The 24,848-nt window shown below is 40.1% G+C and overlaps 1 protein-coding gene across 1 annotated transcript in view; it reads left to right on the forward strand.

Annotated features, from left to right (window-relative positions):
• Positions 1 to 24,848, forward strand: part of POU6F2 (POU class 6 homeobox 2) — a 452,047-nt gene that overhangs the window by 329,215 nt on the left and 97,984 nt on the right. Inside the window, exon 5 of the mRNA XM_046670683.1 lies at positions 2,802 to 3,160. Coding sequence (XP_046526639.1) covers positions 2,802 to 3,160 — 359 coding nt within the window. The remainder of the gene's footprint in view (positions 1 to 2,801; positions 3,161 to 24,848) is intronic.

Raw genomic sequence — 24,848 nt, forward strand, 5'->3', positions numbered from 1 at the left:
AATTGGTTTATGTAACTCAAAGAGGTTTAGTTTAGGTTAATGCCTTTCCAGGCAAGCTGCAGGTTATGGGAAAGAAATAGCCAAGCAATGTGAACTCACTAACATAAAGCAACGAAGACACATTTGGGACCATGTCTCATTGGTAGGTTAAGGTCCACTGCACCTACCCATCTGCCAATATCTATCTGCCAATATTCCCGTCTTTTCTGTTTTTCAATGCTGATTTAGATAAATGCTTTTCTAACCAAAATGAAACAGTATGGTATTTAAGTCAACCATGGAAATAAGCACTGACATATGTGCCCCCCACCTGAAAGAAATCAGGACAGGCTTGATTTGAATCAGGCATGAGGCCAGATGCAATCAGGTTCCCAAAGTCTGTAACTCCACCAGAAGGAGAATCGAGCCCCCTCCCCAGGACCCTCCAGACTTCAGAAGACCCTGGGAGGTCAGAATTGAGCCAGCCTCCCAGATCTTCAAAAAAATGTGATTTTGTACAATAGGAGTTGGGGCGCTGGCAAAGCTGGACCATCCTCTTAAAGTTCCAATAAATGGGATGATGACTGGGTATGTTTGTATATATACTTTTTTTTTTTTTTTAGAGTATTTCTAGGTTTGCAACAAAACTGAGCATAAAGTCCAGAGATTTCCCATTGACTGGGTATTTTCCAGTCCTCACTCACACAGACCATCTCTACCTCTAGAGTCCCAGAGCACTCTGGATTGATGTGCAAGGCAGGACACACACTGGACTGAGTGTTTGAACAGACCTAGAGCAATTTATTGACCCAGTGAGGACTTGCCATCCCAACTGGTCCAACGTGGAAGCCCTACAGGGTACCTGAGAGCACAGCAGAGGTATTTGATACCCCTGGGAACTGTCAAGCTATCAAGTATAGATTATATCATGTATATATGTACATATATACATATATATATATATGCACTTTTTTCTCCCAAAAACCCTGGTACATAGTAGTATATCCTAGTTGTAGTGATTGTATATTTAAAATCTACTTACCCAGAGGTTAATTGGGACTGATCCTCTTCCCACCACTTTCACAAGATAGGTTCTCCGCTTTCGCTAAGGTCTAAAGTCATTGAAGACTTCCCAGAGCCTCTGTTCCAAGGAGTCCATTCTCCACATTGTCCTTCACCTAAGCCATGCTGTCGTCTGGGTGTTTCTCCAGCCTAAAATATCCTCTCCTCCTCCTTTTTGAGGTATGAACTTCACTCTCCTGGATGCTCTCTGCTCTCGTTCCACATCCTCCGTGAATGCTGCCTTGGCCTCTCAGCCCACAAAGGACCTCCTTCCTGACTCTCCTGGCCCTTTTGGTCTGTTTCCACATAGTTGACCATCTAGTCAATTAACTGATATGTAACAACCATCTACCATTAGCAGAACTCTATAACAGGCACCCCCAAACCTCGCTGTTTCTTATGAGTTAATCTTATCTCCACGTACAGACTATAAGCTCCTTGAAGGCAGGACTAAGTCTCCTTTTTAAATCCTATATTCTACCTGGCACTGTACTAGCGCCTAGCTGATTTTCAATAAATTTTACAAAATGATTCTTAACTTTAAAAAAATAGTCACTGGTTGATTTCCTTACAGAAAAATGTCTTCAGGTGTCTTCAACACATGGTTTAATGTATACACGTTTGTCAAGAACATATTTGCTGCGTGAAGGCAGGGATATGATATATCACTTTACAGATCCACTGGATTAAAAAAAAGTATTTTTGAAAATAGGGACTAGTTTAATATTGCAAATAGCGCTTATTACCTTCAGAAATCTTGACTAATTCTAGGTAGGGGAGGAGCAGGAAAACCTGCAGGGTTCAACATTGGTCCTTGTATTTATTTGTAGGCTTGTTAGAAAGTTCTCAGGCAGAGAAGGAAGTGAACTTGTAGCAGTAATTTTCTCTAGATTATTCTGTGGCCAAACTAACTGTCTTTCTGCTGCAGAATGTTCAGTGCTAGATGGGCATATGAGAACAAATTGAGTGTGCTCAGTGTAAAGACAGCTTGTCCCACCAACTCTTACTTTTCATATAACAAGAAAATCTTGAAAGATGATTTCGTTCTCTCGTTCCTTGCCTGTCCTTGAAGTGCTGATGTGTCTAGTCATCACAGGGTACAGTTCCTTCTGGTTTGGGGGTTCTTCTCTTGGATCAGCAGGAAAAAAAATCAGACTCAGACTTTTGACTCCGCAAAACTGAGAAGCATGTACTATCTTTAAAAAAAAAAACACTGTAGAAACTTGAAACTGACATGTCTAAGCAAATTGGCAGAGATCTGAGGCAGCAAGTGAAAATGACACCATTCACCATTAAAGGTATGGATGATAAAAAGGAGATTACAAACAACTTCGTTTTCTGTCCTTAACTCCAGTCGAGCATTTACCAAAAGAATTAAACTGGTTGAACTTTAAAAATCTAAGGCAAATCTTGAAAGCATGAGTGTATTTGCCATGCAGTGTGGAACGGAGAGAGAGAGAAAGCACTTGGGCATCACCTCCATTTCTAGGGCGTCCCCAGGGCTGGTGCGGCCCAATACCTTTGAAGGCAATGCCTGACGTTTTCCATTCTGGTCCTCCCTGAATTTTAAGATTTCCCCCAGAAGTGACTCTTTCTTTTCTGCCCCTCAACCCTCTTAGATACATAAAAGCTTCAGGGCGAGAGGGTCAACTTTTTCTAAAGGGCAGACTTCTCAGCTGGCACAGGACAAGCTGTCAAAGACACCACAAGATGTTTTGTCGTGTTGGTTTCAACTCCACATTCCCTTTCTTTCCTTGTAGCTACCTCATCCCTGAACTCCCAGCTCCAGCAGCTCCAGCAGCTCCAGCAACTCCAGCAGCAGCAGCCGCCGCCACCACCTCCACCGCCAACCGGCCAGCACCCGCAGCCAGCCCCGCAGGCACCCCCACAGTCCCAGCCGCCACCACAGCCCCAGACCACCCTGCCCCAGCAGCCGCCAGCCACCTCCCAACAGCTGCCAGCTCCTCCATCGCAGCCCCCGCAGCCTCAAGCCCACCCCCATGCCCAGAACCAGAACCAACCGTCTCCAACTCAGCACAGTGCAAGTCCCCCTCAGAAACCCAGTCAGTCTCCAGGACATGGCCTTCCGTCACCGCTGACGCCACCCAATCCTCTGCAGGTATGCTCCCCGTCGGTCTGGCCCCACGAGCACAGAGGACCTTTCCGTGGGGTTGTGCTATCCCCGAAGGCAGAGGGCCAGCAAAACTTAGCATCCAGTTCCGCAGCGTCTAATTCAAATTGATCTCTTAGAGGGAAGAGGAAGCAAATAGCAGGCAACCGGGGATGCATGTAAAAGAAACAAATAGAAGCCCATTGATGTTGTCCTCCAAAGGATAAATGTTAGCTGTTTCCTCCTGTGAGAGGCCAGCACTGTAAGTGCACTTGTAGCCTGTAATAATTCCATTTTATGACACTTTTTGAAGGCAGCAAAGATAGCATCCAATTAAAATTATTACTAGCACAGTTTTGTAGCCCTGTGGAGAACTGCCTCTCTGTCCACGAGGCACGGTGGTTATTTCTCTATATTATGAATACGACAGTGTCTTACCTTAAGTACTTTGTGCTCTTTTGTTTCTATTTTTCTAAAGACTCTCTGGGGTTAGGAGGGTAAAGAAATTTAGTCCCAGTCTTATGTCCCAGATTCCAACCATCACTCCGTAGACTAAGAAGTACTCTAAATTCATGCCAAGAGCCTCAACAAATATGCATCTCTATAAAATATAAAGCTTTTGTATATTTGCTTTATTACTGTGAGGCTGAGGGCATCCAAAATAGATATTTCAGGCTAATCATGAAAGCTCATCTTTAATCTACTATCATCCAGGAGCAATGGATAGGAGCATTCAGGGAGGTATGGAAGTTCAGAAAACCGTTCTTAACTTAGAGGCCTTTAGAATGAAGTAGCTTCGAAATACAATGACTGTGATGTCAACACATCAGGTCCAGAAATTAATAGCTCTGTTTTTGACTTACATGATGTTTTCCCCAGTGAGATTTCGGATGGTTTAGTACAATTGTAGCACAGTGACAAAGACCAGCAGAGTGAGCAGCCCTGCCCTCAGTTCAAATGCCAACTCATCCCCTCCATGATGGTGGGGCACTCGGTCCTCCTCCACCTGAGGACAACGATAGCAAGGGCATCCCTAGGTCCTAAATAACAAAGTATACAAAGTCACGGTAGACTGGCAACAGACAGCAAGACAAGTGGCTTAGAGACTCAGCATTTTAGAATCACCTTAGCTTGTTGTTCCATAATTTGTTTCTATGAACTTAGATTCTCAGTGGTGGCCCAAAGTTTTCCTGGAAATGAAAACATTTGGGTGAGATGAGTGAGTGTGTTTTCCTTGGCACTTGAGTCTTGGCTACTTTCAATCTGAACATTTTCCTGAGTTGAGTTTGAAGATGTATCTTTAAAAATCTTACAAGTATGAGACAATGTAGTACCTTTGACAGGCGACTGAAATGAACACGGGCTAAAAAAGTCTTCATTGTACACTTGACATCTATAGACTGAATAGGTATAAATCAAATTTACAAAATGCATCATTACAGCAATCCTAACGTTTTTAGCATTTGGAATTCAACTCTATTATTACAAAGAATTGGTTTAATGCTTTTTAAGAGAAGATAAATTTGATGTACCTATATACTATATGATTAAATGCTTTCTCTAACTGAGATACCAAAATAGGTGAAATTACCAAAGAAAAAACTGGTCGTGCTCAAAAGGATGAGATTTCTTAGCTCTGTCCCAGTTGTTGTGTGTGGTCCAGTATTCTTTAAAGATGAGTGAAAGCTTTGAGCTCTGTGGACACCAGGCTTCCCCAAACACTGTAACTTCTTATAAATCTCTATGGGCCAGTGAAAGTCAAGTATAGATGACCCATCTGAATGGTTGTGGACAGGACTTTAGATGCGGCAACCACTCAGCTCATGGAAATAACTTCTATTAGGAGAATTTCCAGAAGTTCTCCTAATGGTTTCCCATGGAAATCCAGGGGCTGCATTTGCAACAAATGAAGGCTCAGAGCCACATTTCTTTCTTTATAACCCTGAGCAAATACTCTCATTTTTCACCATTGGAGTTTGTACTTCTAAATTTAATAAATACCTTGGTAAGATAATACTCTGACTTCTTCTGTGGATCTAATGAGTAATCCCCGAAAGGTGATTTGGTAAAACTTTTAAAAATATTATTGAGTAGATAGAGAACTAATTTTGAATAAATCTGTATCAGTAGGAATAAAAGGAATTTTTTCCTTTACTACAGGCTTGTGTAAAGGAAATGGAAACTTCTATGTTTTTGAACTATTGTTTTTATCTCTACTAGCTGAAGGGTTTTTGAGTTTGTAGAACGTAGAATGTTTGAACTTTTGAAAAAGAACACAATTTAACAGGAACTACAAAGATATTTCACTCTCAAAGGTAATAGTCTTTATGAACTAGAATAAAGTGTTTTTGTTTGAAGATTATTAAGGGAATAAAGATCAACTAAATTCATATATGACAGCTTAAATTCTATTTTACAGTTCTTCATTTTCCTGTGAGCTTTGTCTTTTTACATTATTCAAAATCTGTCTGAAAAATATTAGTTTAGCACTATGCAACTTGGATTGTCAGGGAAAGCCAGTAATTCTAAAGTTTTTTTGCTAAAACAAAAACAAAAACAAAACTTTGAAAGATAATAGTTATTTTTAAACTGTACAGATGCTGTCACGTCTTCCGAAAAAAAAAATAAATGAAAGTGGCTTGTGCAGGTATATTTGGGTGAGGTCATTTCTCAAGATGAAAAAAAAAATTAATAGTGCCGCAGGCCATAACACTCTGGACTAAAATTCTCCAAACAGTTCTTGCCAGGTTTTTCTCTAATATTGCTATATAATTTTTTTTCGCTCTTTTACTCAATTCCATGAAGTGGATTGCATTTCCAAAACCAGGTTGTTGTTTCAAGACAGGTAGGAGAGTAAAGTATTACCACTTCAGAGAACTAATTTTGATTGCTCAGGGTTACAGGAGAGCTCGTGGTCTAGTGTGGATACCAGACGCTCGCCCCTCTGGTCTCTTTAGAATCTTCGTTAAGACTCAAGACCCACCCACCCACAACTTCATTCTCAGGAGGGATGAGAAGAGACGTTCCAAACAGAGATTACAAGCAGGAAGGTCTTCAGGGGCCAGGCATCCAGTATAAACAAGTAAAGCAGACTTGGATATAAATCATCTCAAAGTCAAATTCTGAAAACAGAGTATGGGGGCCAGCCTGGTAACATAGTAGTTAAGTTCGTGGGCTTTGCTTTGGTGGTCCGGGGTTCGTGGGTTTGGATCCTGTGCATGGATAGTAACAGATGTTAGCTCAGGGCCAGTCTTCCTCAGCTAAAATAAATAAATAAAATAAGATATTGTGTGGCTCAAACAAGATGAATCTATGAGTTGAATTTAACCCTTAGGTTCCAAGATGGATATCAATCCATACTCTATGTTTTTGTTCTAACCCATCCATCACGGGCTGTGCTAGAATCTAAAACTAGAAATATAAGAGTATGTTGGGTCGGGGCAGATCAGAAACATAAATGGAAACCACTTTTTTGGGGAAAAGATATGGTCTAATCATTCCTGGTAGGAAAAACAGAGCACGATTTTAATTTCAATATGTAATTTTGATCTCGATAAAAACCCCATGAGCATAAGAATGGTGACCTTCCTCCTTTCTATGACCTTGGAGGTGGCTTTTCTTGAGATTCCTCCTTGGGAGATTTTATTTGACTAGGGAAATTAGAAACATGGTGTAAAAGCCCTAATGTGTATATATTCCTGTGTGAGTGACCTGGAGATGAGCTGGGCGTGGCTGGAGCCTAGTCATGGTGCCAGGGGAAGAAGAATCCTGAGGGTTTGAGGCCTCCTTCTAGTTCTGACCCTGCTTCTAACTAGTTGACAACTTTGCACAAGTCACATCATTTCTTTGGACTTCATTTCCTTCATCTGTTAAAAGTGTGGTCTATATGACTTTTAAGATCCTTGTCAGGCCTATGAGTCTGATCTAAATGTTGATAGGCCTCTAGAACTTTATTGGCTATTGAAAGCCCGATGGTCCTGAAGATTCTCTCAGTATTCTTCAAGGTCAGGTTAATTTCTTCCCACTCAGCTGGGTGGCAGATTGGAAAGAGAGTGGGGACAAGCGTAAGTGGGATAATGATAGCAGAAGCAGGTTTTATCTTAGCCAGAGAGTCCAAATTAAAGTCAAGTTTTTATCCTCAGAGAGTCACCGCTGTAAACTCTGGTCCCAGATTGCTTTTCCACACCTAGACATTAGAGAAGCTTAAGAAACCAAATGCTGCATTTAACCTTGGCCTTCCGCATACCATCTTGCATGGCAGGAAGCAAGATAATCTTTCCCTTTTCTTGTTGTAGTGCGTGTTTTAATAAATAACAGAGGGAGAGAGAGATCAGTGGAAGCTGTTAGCGGAAGGAAAGCTATCTGTGCTTGTATGAGGGATGAGGGGCATGGCCACCTCCTCAGAGGTGAGGTTGCTTGAGAGATAGTGCAAAATTGTTCTCCACCATGTGCATTTGCCAATGTAAAAGTCTTGTTACAACTCAGGCATCCGGGGGTAAAACCGCATCCAGATTCCATCTCTGCTCTGCAGTGGGCGCAGCGTCCCTATCTTCTCGTTTGGGATGTTTTCCCGCTGGCAAACTTTCAGTACTAAGTTTCAAGTGTGTGGATGATGGAGAGGGTGGTACATTATCACTTTTTTTTCTAAAGATTTTATTTTTCCTTTTTCTCCCCAAAGCTCTCTTGTACACAGTTGTATATTTTAGTTGTGGGTCCTTCTAGTTGTGGCATGTGGGACACCGCCTCAGCGTGGCCTGATGACTGGTGCCATGTCCGTGCCCAGGATCCGAACTGGTGAAACCCTGGGCCACCGATGTGGAGTGCACATATCCAACCGCTCGGCCACGGGGCCAGCCCCACATTATCACTTTTTAAAACAAAGAGCCCAAACTCTTGAGAAGTAATTAGACCTATGTGACTTTCATCCTGTTTAAAGCAAATTGTCTGCAATGATGGATCCTTCCCGTAGAAACGGCCCAGTACCCTGAGTCAACTCCCTTTCTCCTCAGAGGTTAGCCTTGATCAATTTAACGTGATTTTAGTCAAAACTCGGTGGGTCTAAGAGCAATCCAGGCCATGAGGACTTCTTAAAAACTAGAAGAGTCCAGACAAAGTGAGTAAGGCTTCCTCTTGGGCTAATGAACCAAAGGAAAGTTCATTATTATGGATGAGAAAATTTATCCAAACCCAGAGTTATCATGAAGGTTAAACATAGCATACTGATGAAAATGCTTTGTATGCTATAAATTTGTGAAGCAAATGCTGATTATACTACATATATGAAAGAGCATGAATTTATTTCTGCTTATACTACCATCCAGTGGAGTGAGGGCTTCATTCATGATTCACTCATTCACCAAGAGGTGGGGTGGGAAATGGGAGTCCCTGTACCCAACCGTGCTCAGCACTGAATAAAATAAACAAAACATATTTGCCCACATTCTCTGCAAGGAACAATTTTTCCTTTTATGAAAGAAAGAAAATATCCTTAAAAAACCCCTCAGTTCCACATTACTGACATTTCAAAGAATTTATTACAAGCATTTGAGATCCAGGAGGAACAACAAAGTTTATATTGCTTTGAGAGTGGCAGGGGGAAAAATTAGTTTACCAAGAATATACTTATCCACTGTGGTGCTTCTTTGTCATTGTCTAGATTTACCATTCCGGGTACTGCTTTGCAGATTAGTCAAATCATGTCGAAAGGGGGTTAACAAAGCAGGTGGCACGTTCATGCCACTAACTGTGGAAGCTCACATCAAGTAGCAATAGCTGGAAAGGATGCTAGACTCAAAGAGGGGTGGAAGGATTCTTGCAGCATTTGAACAGGGTAAGTTATAACTTCTCAAGCAAACTGGCACTGCTCTGATCATGGGGAGGGGACACATCCATGGCCTGTCTGCAGTGAGCTCAGCAAAGAGCCTGGAGCCACACACACACCAGTCCCATCACTGTCTGTTGGATGTAGCCGATAAGCGAATCCCAAAGTGTAGTTCAGAATGCTTCTGGAACAGTTTTGCCTCCATGTGCATGGATGCAGCTTTCAGTGGCAATTTGAGACTCCCAAAATGTGCTGGCTAGCACTTCACTCTGAATGAGCAAAACATAGCCAGTATTTATGTTAACTTAATACAATATTCTTGTGCTTTCATGATCAAGTGTTCTTCCTCATATTTTAGCCTCAATTTATTTCCCACAGGTTTGGGGTAAATTTTCCACGGGCGTTTAAATTAACTTCCCAAGTACAGACTTGCAAGTGAATATTCTCCAAGTCGTAAAGAAAGCACTTTTATCACTATCTGCAAACATTTATCAAGCCCCTATGGTGTGCCCTCTGGCCGTGCGGAAGGTTTACGGAACAGACAATGTGGTGGCTTAGAGAGAGCATGGTTTTTGGAAGCTCACCGGCTTGAATGCTGGCTCTGCTGGGCACTTGGGTGAGGTCAGCCCGTCCTTCTGAACCTCAATTTCCTCATTGGTTGGAAGGTCGATGTGGGGATTAAGTAAAATGACTTATGTGAGAGTATCTAATTCAGTTCCTGATAGAGAGCTGGCACTCAAAAACTTTCAGGATCCTGCCTGCCTTTTCTCCTTCCTTGATTATAGATATTATAATCTAAGGAGGAATATGGGACAAACAGACCCACTTGAAGTGGAACAAAAGGCAAATAGTCATGGGAATATATAAATGCACGCATAAATCATGCACCACACACTACAGAAAACCCCTTGGAAGCTAGAATGAGGTTCATAGTCACACATGCATTTTGTAGCATTGAGTCAGAGAGGTTATGAGGATTTCTGAGGAGGGGGACCTCGAAGAGGGATGGCAGAGCACATGCAGCACAGGACACTCCTGCACAAAGGGCTCAGAGAGGTGTGGAGAGCAGGAAGAAAGAGAATTGTAGCAACATGCTCATTTAAACTTAAAGAATTCTCACTTCAACGCACAGAACTTCATTTTCTCCATCCATATTATTAAGAACTAAAAATTGTTTTTTTCCTTCTAAATTCCCAAAGTTGTGGTTCTTAGCGTGTGGGTGAACAGGAAGAATCTTGGCGGTCCCAGTTCCGCCACTAACTAGCTGTGTGACCTTGGGCAAGTTGCCTAATCTCTGGGACTCAGTTGTGTCACTTATTACATGAAAAGTTCATATTAGACGATCTTTAAGTCCTTTCCAGCTCCACATTCTATTTATGAAATAACACAAATAAGGTGGTTTGATTTCCATGGAAAGAAAGAGCTATGTATATACAACACCATAACCCAAAGCACATATGCAATACTCATAAATACGCCTGCTAGTATTTGGCTAACATTTGCAGTCCGTTTTGAAATTTACAAAGCATATTTTCGTATACACTATTTCATGCGTTGGCTCCTAGGTTTGCAGTTCTACTTGGAATCATCATTATCATTGATCAACTATATCTACATATCATATACTCTCTAAGTACTTCAACCTCTCATTTTTTCTTCACAACAATCCAGAGGAGGTAAAAATTATCTGCATTCAGATCGAAGGAAAGTGAGTATCAGAAAGCTGAAGCAACTTCCTCAACATCACTGTCAGACTTCAGAGTGTCTCCGTTTATATTTTACTGCCTCTGCAATGTTCATTTGGGTTGTTGATGAAATATACATTCTTATTTCTATATTTGGCTGCTGGGATTTTCTAAGGCAGCATTTCTCAAAGTGTCTTCTACAAAAAAAAGAAATTTTACTGAAAACAGATAGATAGAAAGACAGATGATAGGTAGGTAGGTAGGTAGGTAGGTAGGTAGGTAGGTCAATAGATCGATTAAATGTTCGATCGATCGATAGATAGGAAGATGCTGTACATTGCATGTCCCTCCTAGATATTTATCAATGAACGTTAGAATACTGAGAGCTAAAAGAGATCCTGTCTAATGTCTAATTAACATTATTTGACCTAGAAATTCCCAAATTTATGTAACCAGTGAACATTTTTTTTCATCTAATCCTAATTAATATCCCATAGAAAATCCTTCAGGAACCGCTGCTCTAAGGCGTCTTTCTCTAATTATTGTAGCATCTACACAACGACAATAATCTTTCATTTCCTTCCCTAGAACATCATGCAAAAATCCACAGACCAAATCCGATGGGCTAGACAATGGAGAAAAGAAAGCGTAGAAGGTTGCGGAAAGAAGAGAAGGAAAAACTCAAAACTAAAGCAAGAATAGGGAAAGCCAAAAGCAAGGATAGTCCTTACAGGTGGCAACGAGCAAAATCACTTGGTCAAAAAAATAAGGGGCGGGTCTGGTTAGGTTACCCCTCATGACAGTTGAGGTCTTGGAGATCTTCAGATGGTCCTTCCTTCTCTCTCTTCTTCACTGCCCCTTGTTTCTCCCGTTCACACACCACTGCACCTGGTGTCATGCATCCCCAGGGCAGAGCATGGAGAAGGGACAGCAGGGTACCGACCACCACATAGCCCCTGGCAAACCCATGGAATCAACAGGACTGAGAGAGGGCATGCCCTCTCCTCACCTCACTTCCACCCTCCTGTCTTTTGACTGAGGAATTTCCAGTGGTCAGGAGATTCCCCAGTACCCTGACAACCTCATATCCACCCCTGTGTTTTAAGAGAGGTTGGATTGCAAACAACAGGTCAAGTCAGTCTGAAATCTGTATGACAAGCCGAGGCTAAGTCCTCTAGAGGATCAGGTTGTCAAAACTCAATGTCTGTGGGGCACTGTCCTACTTATAATGCTCCTTTCCTGGCTCTTTTTTCCTATTTTTTTAAAAAAAAGACCGTCAGAGGGGCTGGTGTTTTTCTTCTCTTTCAGCCTACACTGTTGAGAACTCAACTGGGCAATCTGGCTTAAATCCTGGGGCCCTGTGAATGCAGAGATGAGACAGAGAAAGGTGCCATGTTAAGAATATCCATTTTGGAGTCTCTTCTTTTACGCGTAAGAGAACCCACATGGCAAAGGTTCAGGTGTTCCTCGGAGTGGCCATCGACTAGAAAGGGCAATTCTGTGTCCTCAGCCGCTCAGTGGGGATACCTTTGAAGGCACAGAAGAATACAGCAATGGAGGGAATGCTGTGCATTTGTATGCTGACAGCTCTGTTCTGGGAACTAGTGATTCTGTGTCTGAAGGCTCGGTTGGGCTCCAATCAACGCAACCTTTCCAGCTTGACACCTTTTGTCTGAACTGTCATTTGACAGAGATCAGCCTGGTGCCACCACTTAGTTTTCTACACTAGAAGATATTTAACTGCCCTAAAAAGAAGTAAAGCTAGAGATCTCCTTCTTTTCTCTGCTGGACTCCATATCCTTCCAGAGGCTGGCTGCTCTTTCCAGAGTTGAGCTCTCAGTCCTTGCATTGTGAGGTTACAAATGTGGCATTTAAAGAGAACAAAGCAATGTTGAAGGGTTCAGAGGGGAGAAGATTTCAGAGAAACCCTCTCACTTCCCCCAAGGAAAGCTCTCCTGAGTCTGGTTGGCTTGGAAACTTCTATTTTTTAAATCAGAGGGGAAATAATCTTGTACTCCTATGTAAGTTTCTAAAATTTAACATTCCTTAGAGTAGTTACCACCTCCAGTACTCTGCGTCCCATGGAAGGAATTTGGCCAATCTCGAGCTAAAACCAAATGGTCCTTGAAACCAACATGGATAAGGCAGAAAGTTAGAAAGCAGAACGCAAAGATAGAATATTTTCCAAGCTCCCTGCCTGTAACAATCACATTGAATTCATTGTAAACTTCTTCAAGTAACAAGCTACATATCATTTTTATTGCCAGTGAGCCTCCTTAAGTGATAAAGTGGGTATCTTCAAACCAGAAAGGAAGGCCTCCATGTAATCAGTCATGGCAGGGCCCATCATCTCACTGCCTTTCTGACCTCCCTCCTTCTTGACTCACCCAAGCCACACCATCTCCAAACAGCTGAAGTCATGCCTATACTCCTGCCACTAATTTTGTTCAATCTTTCACTTTCTTTTTCAAGTGTGTTTGGGAGGGGGAAATTCCTCCTCTACTCTACATGTGTTCTTATGGCTGAGCTTATAATAAAACTGACATAAGACCAGATTAACAGGAGAAAACCCAATTTAATGTGTACATACTGGAGATCATAGAGAAATGATGGTCAGAGAGGGAACAAAGCAGGCCATCTCTCTCTCTCTCTCTCTCTCTCTCTCTATATATATATATATATACTTACACAAAGAAACAATAAATTTGTGAGGAATGGCAAGACAAAGAAACCTAGGTTTAGGGTATATAATAAGGGAGGAATTTAAACAGAGTTAAGGCTTGAAGTAATAAATTAATGAATTAACAGGGTTTGTTTGTACAGGCTTCTCAGCCCTAAATTCTCTATCTTTGGTGATAAGCTTGCAATGAGAGTACCTTTCACATGGGAGATTTATTTCCTGCTTTCAGGGGGAACAGAGACAGGAGGGTCACATGTACTTTTTGCTTCTCAAGTAAACTTTAATTCAAAATAATCAATATGCCATTGTGGGATATTTTGGGGTGGTCTTCCCGGGCCCCAATGGTTCCCTCCTCTAAAATTTCCCTGGAAGTTTTACATATTAAAAGCTGAGCTGGTAGATTGCTTCATTATTTCCTTGAATTAATTTCTTAGTCTTGAAAATAGGTCGGCTCAGTTAAACAGTTGTGTCTCATTTCAGGAAGCAATGATGCCGATGGGTTCCCAAAGTTAGGGCTACAGTGTAAGCAGTCAGGCATTTATCAGAGGTTTTTCTGTGGAAACAAAGAAAAACAAAGATTAATGTTTGGAGCAAATTATAAACCAGTTTCTGAGCCTAGGGGGCAGCCAGTCAAGAAGATTTCTAGATGTCAGGGTCAAAGCATCTTTTGCAGTTTGAAATGTCTCTGATGATGTCATTGGGTGTTCAGGTATACTTTCTGAGTGGTTCATATAGTGACAGACACAAAGATTGTTTAGACGTGAGCTATTGTGGCAATCTCAAGTTTATATCAAGTTGTTCAGCTTCAGTTTGCAGAGCTTCAGGGAAAAAGGCAGCTTTAGTTCTTAAGGATTCCAAGTCAAAAGTGGGAGAAATGTTGGAAATATTAGTTTGGAGAGTTGTAGCCAAATATTTGAAGAAATGAAAAGAATTTAGGATCCAGTGCAGTTTTTAGGTAAGTAACAAAACTTCAAGGAAAATTAATAGCACTAGAATCTAACATCCACAAGTATGTATTATAGTTTTTACTGAAACATAATTTTTCTCTCTAAAATCACCCTTATTTTTATCAAAGATAGTCAAATTAAGACTAATTTGTTTGCAAAATAAGTCTAGTTTCAATAAACTTGGCTTAAGTTATTTACATAAATACAGCAAGAATAGCGATTGTTTATGTAGGCTCTTTTACATTTGTTTCCTAGAACTTTTCACAAGGAATTTACAGATTGAACTTTTAATAGCTTCTCCAGGCTAAGAAGCCACACCAAATACTCCACCTGCAGTACCTATAGATTTGAATGAATTCCTCTCTTTTTGAGACTCTCAGCATATCTTGAGGTTCTTGTATCTACCAGGAAGTGACCTTCTGTACTCACCTGGTTAGGCCTCTTGGAATCCTGTAAGTGAGCTATGAGGCTGTTTTTTCCAAGGGGTTTTATTGGCTGTGTAGAGTCAACCTTAATTCCTTAAAATTATTGGTCATATCTGAGTTTGTGCATGTCTCTCTCAAACATGACATTTCAGTCAAAGTCTTGGTAACATAAGCAATGTTTCCAATTGTGTCCGGTTATAAGGAGAACAGATTCTCATTGAACTTACGCAAATAAATATATTGTCATGAAAATAAGAATACTCACTGAGAGTTTCTGAATTCTGGGGGGCTCAGGTAGAGAGAAAAAGTAAATGTTTCAATTCTGCTTACAAAGGTATAATTCACCAAATTGCTATGAGTTATAAATAGCTCAAGAGAAAAGAAAAAAAGCGGGCTGGCCCCATGGTCAAGTGGTTAATTTGCGTGCTCCACTTTGGCAGCCCATGTACTGGGGGGTTTTGGGGAGAAGAAGAAAAAAAAGAAGATTGGCAACATATGTTAGCTCAGGTGCCAATCTTTAAAAAATAAAAGAAAAAACGGTTTTCTTAAATGTGGAAAAACAAAGACAATAAAACAATAATATTCCAGACAAAAAGTCATAAAAATTATAATCATCCTCATCAGTTCATTTAATGCCATGTAATTAATTCTTGTTCTGCTTGAATCCAGTTTTCCCATGAGTTCTCTCAACTTTGCCTGATCATCAAGAATGATAGAAACAGTGATAATTCCAAGACGTTTGCCAGGGTTTTGTTAAGCTTTGTAGGATTTGCCCAGTGAAGCGGGTACCTTGATCACTGAAGACTGTGGAAGGTATACGCCAAGTAGGAAACAGATTTTATAACAGTTTTCTTTGCCACCGTGAGGCCATCAGCTTTGTGGCAAGGGAAGGCTTCAATCCATCTGGAAAACATATATACAATAACTGGAACAAATTGATAACCTATACTAAGTGGCAATAAATGAAATCCAGCTGCAGGTGCTCAAAGGACCAAGAGGGAGGAGTTCTGAGTCCTCTGGGGACAGAGATAGTTTTTTCTGTGGTGGGCGAAGGAATGTAAAAACTGAGAAATCAGGTTTACCAGGGGGCCAGGAAGAGCCAAGCAGCCATCTTGGGTTTCCCATAGCCCTTACTGTTTGTTCAATTTACAGCCATTGTTTATCCATCTTAATCTGATTCAGGAGTGGCTGTTGCCATGTTACAAGGACATTAGGAAGAGGAAATTCTGGCAATGAAGGGTCTTTTTTTTTTTTTAGAAGTGGAATGGACTTCATCTATATAGTCTTTATAGATACTGTTGTTGGTGCCTTTGCATAAAAGTCAGCTCAGGTGCTTTCCTGATATTCAAATTCAGTCCTCTTAGTGTGAGCCTCAATTTTAATGACAGATGGCATTTTATACCAGGATACATTAGACTTCCAGGAATTTCACATAATTTCTAGAACTCTTATAACATACTTATATAGCTACAACACAAAGAAGGCTTAATGTTATTTCTTATTTGACAATGCTTCCCATGTAATTTAATGTATCAAATAAGCCTAATTAGTTTAATATCCCTCTATTTATAGGGAGTGAAAATAAATTTTTTGTGATATTTTAGGGATCCTCTGAAAAATCCCAAAGTTGGCTACAGGTCAAAAAACACTTCATTTAGAAATTGATTTTGGGAAGTTGGTCAAAAATATCAAAGAGGTTTTAAAACATTTGGCTAAATAGGATCACAGATAATTATGAAACTTAATATTTAATTATCTGGTAAACCAAAGTGGCAAAAAGAATTCAAAGACAAATATAGAAGTTTACATAGCTGCAAAACTTTAGCTCTTTTAATAGGAAAGATTTAGCCTTCAACATAAAGCACAGGAAAGTGTTCTGATAAAACACAAAAAGGTAAAGAAAAACCTTTCATAATCTCTTATCAGGAGCAGACCAATATTCCAAGAATACTTTGTTCTTTTAAGAGATGAAAAGAAAATTAAGTTCCAATTTTATATAAATATACTATAGATATTAAAGCTTATTTTTAAAATTCTTAAACTTAATTTTAGTTAACTTGACCATATAAGGTAAGATATTTCTGTCTCTCTCTCCTTTTTCCTTTTAACAGAGAAAGAAAACCAAATTTTAATTTTGTACCAACTTACTTTTGATATTAAAACTCATTTACTTAATTAAATTCATTCCAGTCTTAGTCCTGACCATACATAAAATCACTTTCCAAAGATTCCTTTTTCATAAACTTTCCATAACTTTCTATGCCCATTTTAGTTTGTCCCTTGTTCTCTTTTTTGTTTAAAAATAACCAGCTTTATTTTGAGACAAAATTATTTTTTTCTCAACAAAAATGTATCTCTGATCTTCCTATCTTTTTTTAAATCAAAAGCATAGATCTTATTTTCCTTGCATATAGAGATTTTTCCCTTATTATTTTTAGTAGCTCTAATTTTGTATATTAATTAGAATTATTAACTTTGGAAACCTTGGTTTCTAGTAAAAACTGACAAGTAAGAAATTTGAACTGCATGTTATATCCATATTGTTTATATTAGCATACTTATGAATACATTTTGTAATTTCTAGAAACAGGTTTCTTCATAGTACACTCTTTCAGTAAAGTACAAAACATGTTTATTAACAGACTCAAATTTATCTTTTAGTTTTTCTGTTATAAGAAGCCAAAAGTAGACAAACCTCTGTTCAGTAATTAATGTTTTACTATTTTATCTTATCTGGAAATGATCTAGAGAGTCAATGAATTTTCCATCATTTAATTTTATTTAGTAAAACTCTAAAGTTTCAAGTTACCAAAAGATTTGGGAAAGCTATTTTTAAGCACAGATACCATAAAATATAATTATTGCACTTAAAAAAATCTTGTTTCATTTAACATCTATATAATTTATTTGTTCTTAACAATCATACTTAGATTATTCATGAAAATTTCCTGAGACATTAAAGAGTTAGCCATCATCTTGTTATTCTTTTGTCAAATTTTGTAACAAAGATAACATGGGCTTATTTTATTAATAATCCAGGTAGAATAAAAGTTGTTTGTTTGCATTATATCCAGTACTGATAAACCTGAAGACATGCCTATTTTAATTAAACCAACAAACTTAAACAAGCTTTTATTTACCAAAGATTACTTTACGTCACGTTAATTTGAAAAATGTTCGGGTTAGTTTCTGTTATATTTAAAAGTAATTTATATAAAAACTTACTTTAAGTTAATTAAATAGAGCTCTTTAGAAATGAATTTTGATCATACCATTCAGAAATGGAAAAATACCATATCTACAATGGACATACATATATATGGACAAACACAGAGATCTTATAACTTTTATTTTAAAAATTTCAGCCATGAGTCAGGTATGATACAAAACCCACTAGTGTATAAATAATTGTGTCTCTAGCAGATGGAACAAGTTAAGGTTACCTACTTTTGTTGTTGTTAATATTTATGGAGAAGACTTTTAAGATTTGTTTATATTTTCCCTAGACAAGCAATCCTAAAGAATTACATCTTGGTTGAGAGCCTTTTTAACAACTTGCATTTTAAAACAAAATATTTTTTCCTTTTTATTTTTTAACTTTATGCTTTACAGATTGAGTTAGCCAGGTCTAGTCTCAGCAGTTGCGGACCGTTATCTCCTAGGGTTTGTACGTTCTAAAGACATGGTGATACATACAACTTCAAGGGACAGAGAGAAAAAAGGCAAGTTTTTCCCTAGGAGTTTGGGGTAATTGCTGTTTAAATTTTTCCTTCAGTCTTAGCATTTGGGGATGGTCTAGATAAGAGTTCCCAGAGAGGTTATAAGCCTTTAGAGAGATAGGGGAGGTTTGGGGTTTGGTAAAAGGGAATAGGTGGAATCTGAACTGCCTCTAGAGCTGCATTTCCAGTTTTGCAAAGATTTATAAAATAAGGATAGTTGTTCTCAATTCCTGAGAAATTGGGTTGTAACTTAAATGACATCACAGGGTAATTTACCTGTCCAATTACATTATCCCTAATTTGCTTCTTTCTTTTGGTCACATAGTTTTAACTTAGGGAAGAAGGCCTATAAAAAAATTCCTATTAGGCTCTGAATATCAACTTTCAGTTTGGCCAATTTTTGACCATAGAGCTACTGAAAAAATCCTTCTAAATATCTTGTCAGTTTTCAGCCAGGACAAACAGTAAATATTTATGGCGGTATTAAACAACTCCATGGACCCAAAAGGCATCCTCAATGGTTATTACCTTCCCAAGATCCAGAGTCACTTCCAAGGTAGCCAAAAGAAAGAACCAACAGCTTACCTGTCCCAGGCAGGCAGAAAGTTAAGCCAAGCCCTTAGGACATCAAGCAAGATAAGCAAGAAGATAGTAGCTATTCCTGGGAAAGAAAGGGTCAGTAACCAGTCGGTCCAGATTTGGAAAGGAAGGGACAATGTGAAAATTTTTTCTTCTTGGCTGGGCACTACAGAATGGCCACAGAGTGGAGGTAAAAGGGCTGTTGTCTAGGGGACATGAATTCCCTGGGAGGAGATCCTTGGATATATCTACAAAGTATATTGTATAGGAAAGCCTGAAGCTGGCAGGGCATGAATATAGAGCCCAGCAAAGCAAGCCTTACTGCTTGTCCCGGTGCTTCTGTTAAATTCATTTTCTGGCCTTCAGCATTTACATGAGTAACCTATACACTCTTAGAGATTAGGCTGGAGTGCTCTGCGAAAATCTTGTAAGAAGAGGGAAGCTGAAACAGGCAGATGAGGCCAGAGTTTAAGGATGGGGTTTTATAGTAGATTTTTATTTTAAGTCTAAATTTTTTGTTTTCTCATCTTGTTGGGGAGTTCCTAAGTCTAGCTGTTATATATATTTTTTTCCTTTTTCTTAAGTGCTGGACAATTGTTCTTCCAATGTCCTGATTTTTTTTTTTCGATATCTGCAAATGTCTGAAGGGAAATAGGAAGGGGTCTAAGCAGACTTCAAGTTTTGTTATAATTTCTGTCTTTCCATCTTATTGAAGGAATCTTAATGGCTAGCCATTAGACCAATAGGAGAACTCTAAAAATTTGTTTCCAATTTAGAAGTTTTTCCACTTAAAGGATTCATTGCCTGGCCATTGACAAGCAGGATCTTAATAGCAACTCCAACAATAAGGCTTTTTATGGCTTAACCGTGGATGCAAGAGGCATCCCCAAAGGAGAGTGCAAAGGATGAAAAGGATACAGGCTTCCCAAGATCAAAACAGTTCACCCCCAGAGTTAGCCTAACTAACTGTGAGGGGCCCTGGTTTTAAACAGCTCTTCCAAAACACAGGGAATCATGTGTTTCCCCCACTTTTGAATAGAATATGGTGACTTACCGAGCCCAAAGTTCACCCAAGTTTTTTAAGATTTCCTAAGCTCAGATCCACAGCCTACTCGGCTGCCCTCCAGATGCATGTGTATCCTCTGGCTGGCCGAGATAAACGACCATCTCCAGGAGGAATGGGATCAACAGAAATCAAGAGTAATCATCCAAATCTTTTTTTTTTCTTGAGATTGGCCTTGCTATTAACAGCTAACATCTGTTGCCAATCTTCCTCTTTTTTTCTTTTCTTCTTCTCCCCAAAGCCCCCCAGTATATAGTTGTATCCTCTAGTTGTAGATCTCTCTAGTTCTGCTATGTGGGATGCTGCCTCAGCATGGCTCAATGAGCCATGATAGGTCTGCACCCAGGATCTGAACCAGTGAAACTCTGGGCCACCAAAACAGAGCACATGAACTTAACCACTTGGCCATGGGGCCAGCCCCACTCATCTAAATCTTTACTAGAGCCACTTTTGCTGAAGAAACTAGTTTAACAAAAATTTTCTCGAGCTAATCTAAATTGAGAGAGAGAGGGAAAAAAAGAAACTCTCACCACTTGCATTCCCATCGACCTCTCCAGACAGAGATCTGGGCGGCTGACGTGGTAAGAAAGCTTACCTTTTTTTTTTTTTTTTGCCAGCTTCTATGTCAGATTTCCTGGGATCTCTTTATTTGTAGCAGTCCAAGGGAGAAAGCAGTTTTCCAGCCAGTGAGGTCTCCTGGCTGGCTTGCCAAAATTGTCAGGAAGGAATAATTCCCCCTCTACCCTTATTGTATTGTTATGGCTGGACTAATAATAAAATTGACATAAGACCAGATTAATAGGAGAAAACCTAATTTAATACATACATATTGGAGATCATAGGGAAATGATGCTCAGAAAGGGGAAAAAAGCAGGCAGTGTATATATATATATATCTTTTACACAAAGAGACAATAAATTTATGAGGAATGAAAGGACAAAGAAACTTAGGCTTGGAGTCTGTAATAAGAGAGGAATTTAAATAGAGTTTAGGCTTGAAGTAGTAAAGTAGTGAAAGTAACCAGGTTGGTTTACGCAGGCTTCTTGCCCCTGAATTCCTGGCTCTGGTGATAAGGATGCAAGGAGAGCACCTTTCGTGTGTGAGATTTATTTCCTGCTTCAGGGGGAACAGAGACAAGTGGGTCACGTGCCCTTTTTGTTTCTCGAGTAACTTTAATTCAAAATAATCAATCTGCCGTTGTGGGATAGTTTGGGGCGGCCTGTCCTGGGCCCCAACAAGGGAAAATTTCCAAACTCAGTGGCAGTGGTTCTCAGCATTGGATGCACATTGGGAATACCTGAGTGTATTTTTTAAATATACCAATACCCAGGACCCACCCAGAGATTCTGTTTGAACTCAAGTGGGGCAAAGAGTGGGCATCAGCATTTTTTTAAGCTCCCCAGACGATTGCAGTGTGGAGCCAGAGTTAAGGACAACTGCCTGTGGTCTCGTAAATAGGCTCCCCATCATTCATTTCTGAAAGGGCCAATTCCTACCTCCTGTTTATACAAAATGGTTTTCACCTGAAGTGTTGGTTGTGCGAGTTGGTGCTGACTTTACTTCCAGCATATAATAAAACTAGGTCTTCATTTCTAAAAAGAATGAGCCGATGTCACTTCAGCCGTACTCCTCCCCCAGATTCACAGCCCATCAGAGAATGAAAACAACTGTATCTGTGCTTTGTTATCCACTCGAGCCTCTCCCAGGCTCTGAAGTTGGGTTATTAGCCAATATTTGCAGAAACATCTGAGACCTGGTGATTCATATCTGATACTGAAAATATAATAGGTGAAATAAATAATCCTTTCAGACTTGAACATCCTCTCCAAACAAGAATAACTGGTACTGATTGAGAGTTTATTAAATGCCTGCACTGCTGCTAGATGTTGTCTCATCTAATCCATTCTAGGGCTTTTCAAGTTTTTATTTGCATATGAATCCCCCTGGGACTTTCATAAATGTAGATTTTGATTCAATAGCTCTGGGGTAGAAGGCCCACCCCAGAGTCTGCATTTCTAACCAGCTCTCAGGTGATGCTGATGCTGCTGGTCCTCCACCCACATCTTAAGTAGCAAACCTCTACTCAATGAACCTTCGATGTCTCAGTAGCTCCATTTCACAGATGAGGAAGTTAGGGGTAAGGACTCATAAGAGGCAAGATGCAAACCAAGGTCTGTCTGACATAAAACCTTGTCTGCTTGCTAATCTGCCTCTTTTTAGTCTTTTTTCCTTGTTGGATTTCCATCTTTTTAAAGAGATCGCATGTAAATCACGTAATGATTTCTTTCCTTGTAGATGAAGATGGAGATAATTGCACTGTTAGAAGAAAGACTCTCACTTTCCCCATCTGATCTTTCTTGTAGCTCCTGATCTCAATCTCAATCTTAGCCCTGCTCAAGAACCAGTAACTCTGAGTTGGGGTGGGGGGGGGGGGAGGGGGGGGTGGTGAGGATGTGGCCACACATCATTCTTCTCGTTATTTAGTAAATATACTCGTTTTGTTGGAACCATTTCTACCAAATTAAAACTCAAGTACAAAGAGATTAATGTGGTCTGTGACCGCTAACTAAATTAGAGCTGAGATAGCCAATAGGATCTCTGTGAGAAGTAGGAACGTCCTATTCCAATTTTTAGGCCCAAGAATGCCGAGCTGTATGACTGTGAACATCACACCTACCTGTGTTCCTACCATCTTTCCTGCAGCAATGAAAGTGCATTTGAGACTGTCTGCCTCATAGCAGGTGAGGGAGTCTTCTGTTGGGGAGGAAGACATTTCCTCAACCCACTCTAGGTCCTTCTGGCTGGGCTATGAATTAAATTGACATGAGACAGAGTAACAGGAGAAAATTAAACACAGCTTTATAACATGTATACGTGGGAGAGACCCAGAAAAACTGAGTAACTCACCAAAATGGTGGAGGTTCTCATCTTAAATACCATCTTCAGCTACAGACAAAGGAGGATGTTGCGGGCAGAGGGAGTCAGTTATGGGAGATCACCAGAAAAGTACAGTAAATAAGAGTAAGGTTATTATGCAGATTTAAGTCCCTGCCTTCCACATCGATAAGAGTTTTTAGAGATAAGCTCATCCCCCCTTCTTCCTGGTACAGAGAGGGAGACACCTTTACAGATGGACTTTTCCCTTACAAATGTAAATGTCTCTTCAAAGGATAATTTCTACTTTCAGAGTTTCTCTCATGTCTGCAGTTTTTAAAGTTAACCAGCCCAAAATAATCCTCATGCCAAACAGACATATCTTGGGGTGGCCGATTCCAATCTCCCACACTTCTATCACACCATCATGTCAACACTCTTTCAGGAGCAAAAGCCAAAATCCATGCAAACCAGTAGCAAAATCATCCTCAAAAGTAGAGGCCAGAGTCAGAATATAGTTCTTTTTATGAGATGAAAGATCCTATAGAGTAGTTTGTAGAAATTATTTACCCCCTTAGTCAGGGGTGAGAACTGTGTACAAAGTGACATTCAAATTAAGCATCTTTATTCCAGTCACATATTTGTTTTCCAAAATGGCCCTTCCTATTAGAATGGAGAATTTGCTTTATGCTAATTGGGAGTGGTACCATCATTGTAAAACAATGTTTTCTTCATAAAATGCAAGAAAAGTCTTCAAAAACATCCACTCTTTTGAAGTTCTCAGCCTGTCATTTAGTGTTTCCTGCAAGTGGGCATGTAGATCCAGAAACCAGGCAAATCTTTGACACTTGCCCAGTGGCTGCCGAGACCAGATTGGACAGGCAAGTCCTGCTGATTAAATGGCTTGGGGGTGGGGGGGTGAGGGTGAAGAAATCTCCTTAGCACCTTCATCCTCAAAAAACAGAAACCTAACAGAACTTGTATAAATCTCAGCCACTAGCCTTAGGACGCATACATGAATGCATGGGTGCACCTAAAAGAAAACAAATTGGGAAAATAAAACTCCTGAGCCCTGCCAATGCAAATCCAATTCATCATGGCTGTGTGCTTGCACTAAAGGGTTAGACTATACGTGTGTATGTAGACTTTAAACCTTCATAGTTATATGTATGTGGGTTCCATATTTGTGTGTACACGTATTTGTATTTATTTGATACATACATATGCCCATGTATATTTAAAATCGCTTTTAGAAACACCAACTCAGGGCTTCTGTAATGTCCACTTGCAGGCTTATCCGTGTAGTCTGGGCAAATCAGTGGAGTGTGAGCATAGAGTGAGAATTGACATTGTCTGGGGCTTTCCTTTCTTTCCTTTGCTGCCTGGGACGCTTTGAGAGAATGACTAAGCAGTGCTGGAGATTATGAGTTTGCTTAAGTGTGAATGGCTGATTGCTGAGTGTGGCGCGGGCCCTCCCCGAAGGTGATTGACTGGGGCTACAGGTCTTCACACTTGCTGCCTGGATTTGACTCGGAAAGTCTGCCAAGTCTTTTACTCGGAAATTTATCTTAATTAGATCTGAAAGACCTGCCACAGCAGAATAGTCACACCGATTAAAATGAAAAACAGGAGAAATTACTGATCAAATTAATCATAATGTCGGGTTACAGCTGTAGGTCTGATGTAATTTGCCACTCCAGTGAGTTACATCGGCCGGGCCGGGAAAAGAGAGCTGGCTTTACGCTGATCCGTAACACCCGCCCGCTCCAGGCGGCCCGGCAGGAGGCTGATTCCATTCATTTTCCTGGCTTGCTCTGACCTCCTTGCTGCAACTAGAAACAAATCAGGCACCAAACAAACTGGCGGGGGGGGGGGGGGGGGGGGGGGGGGGGGGGGGGGGGGGG

Source organism: Equus quagga, chromosome 8, assembly GCF_021613505.1.
Source record: "Equus quagga isolate Etosha38 chromosome 8, UCLA_HA_Equagga_1.0, whole genome shotgun sequence".
NCBI classification, from domain to species: Eukaryota; Metazoa; Chordata; class Mammalia; order Perissodactyla; family Equidae; genus Equus; species Equus quagga.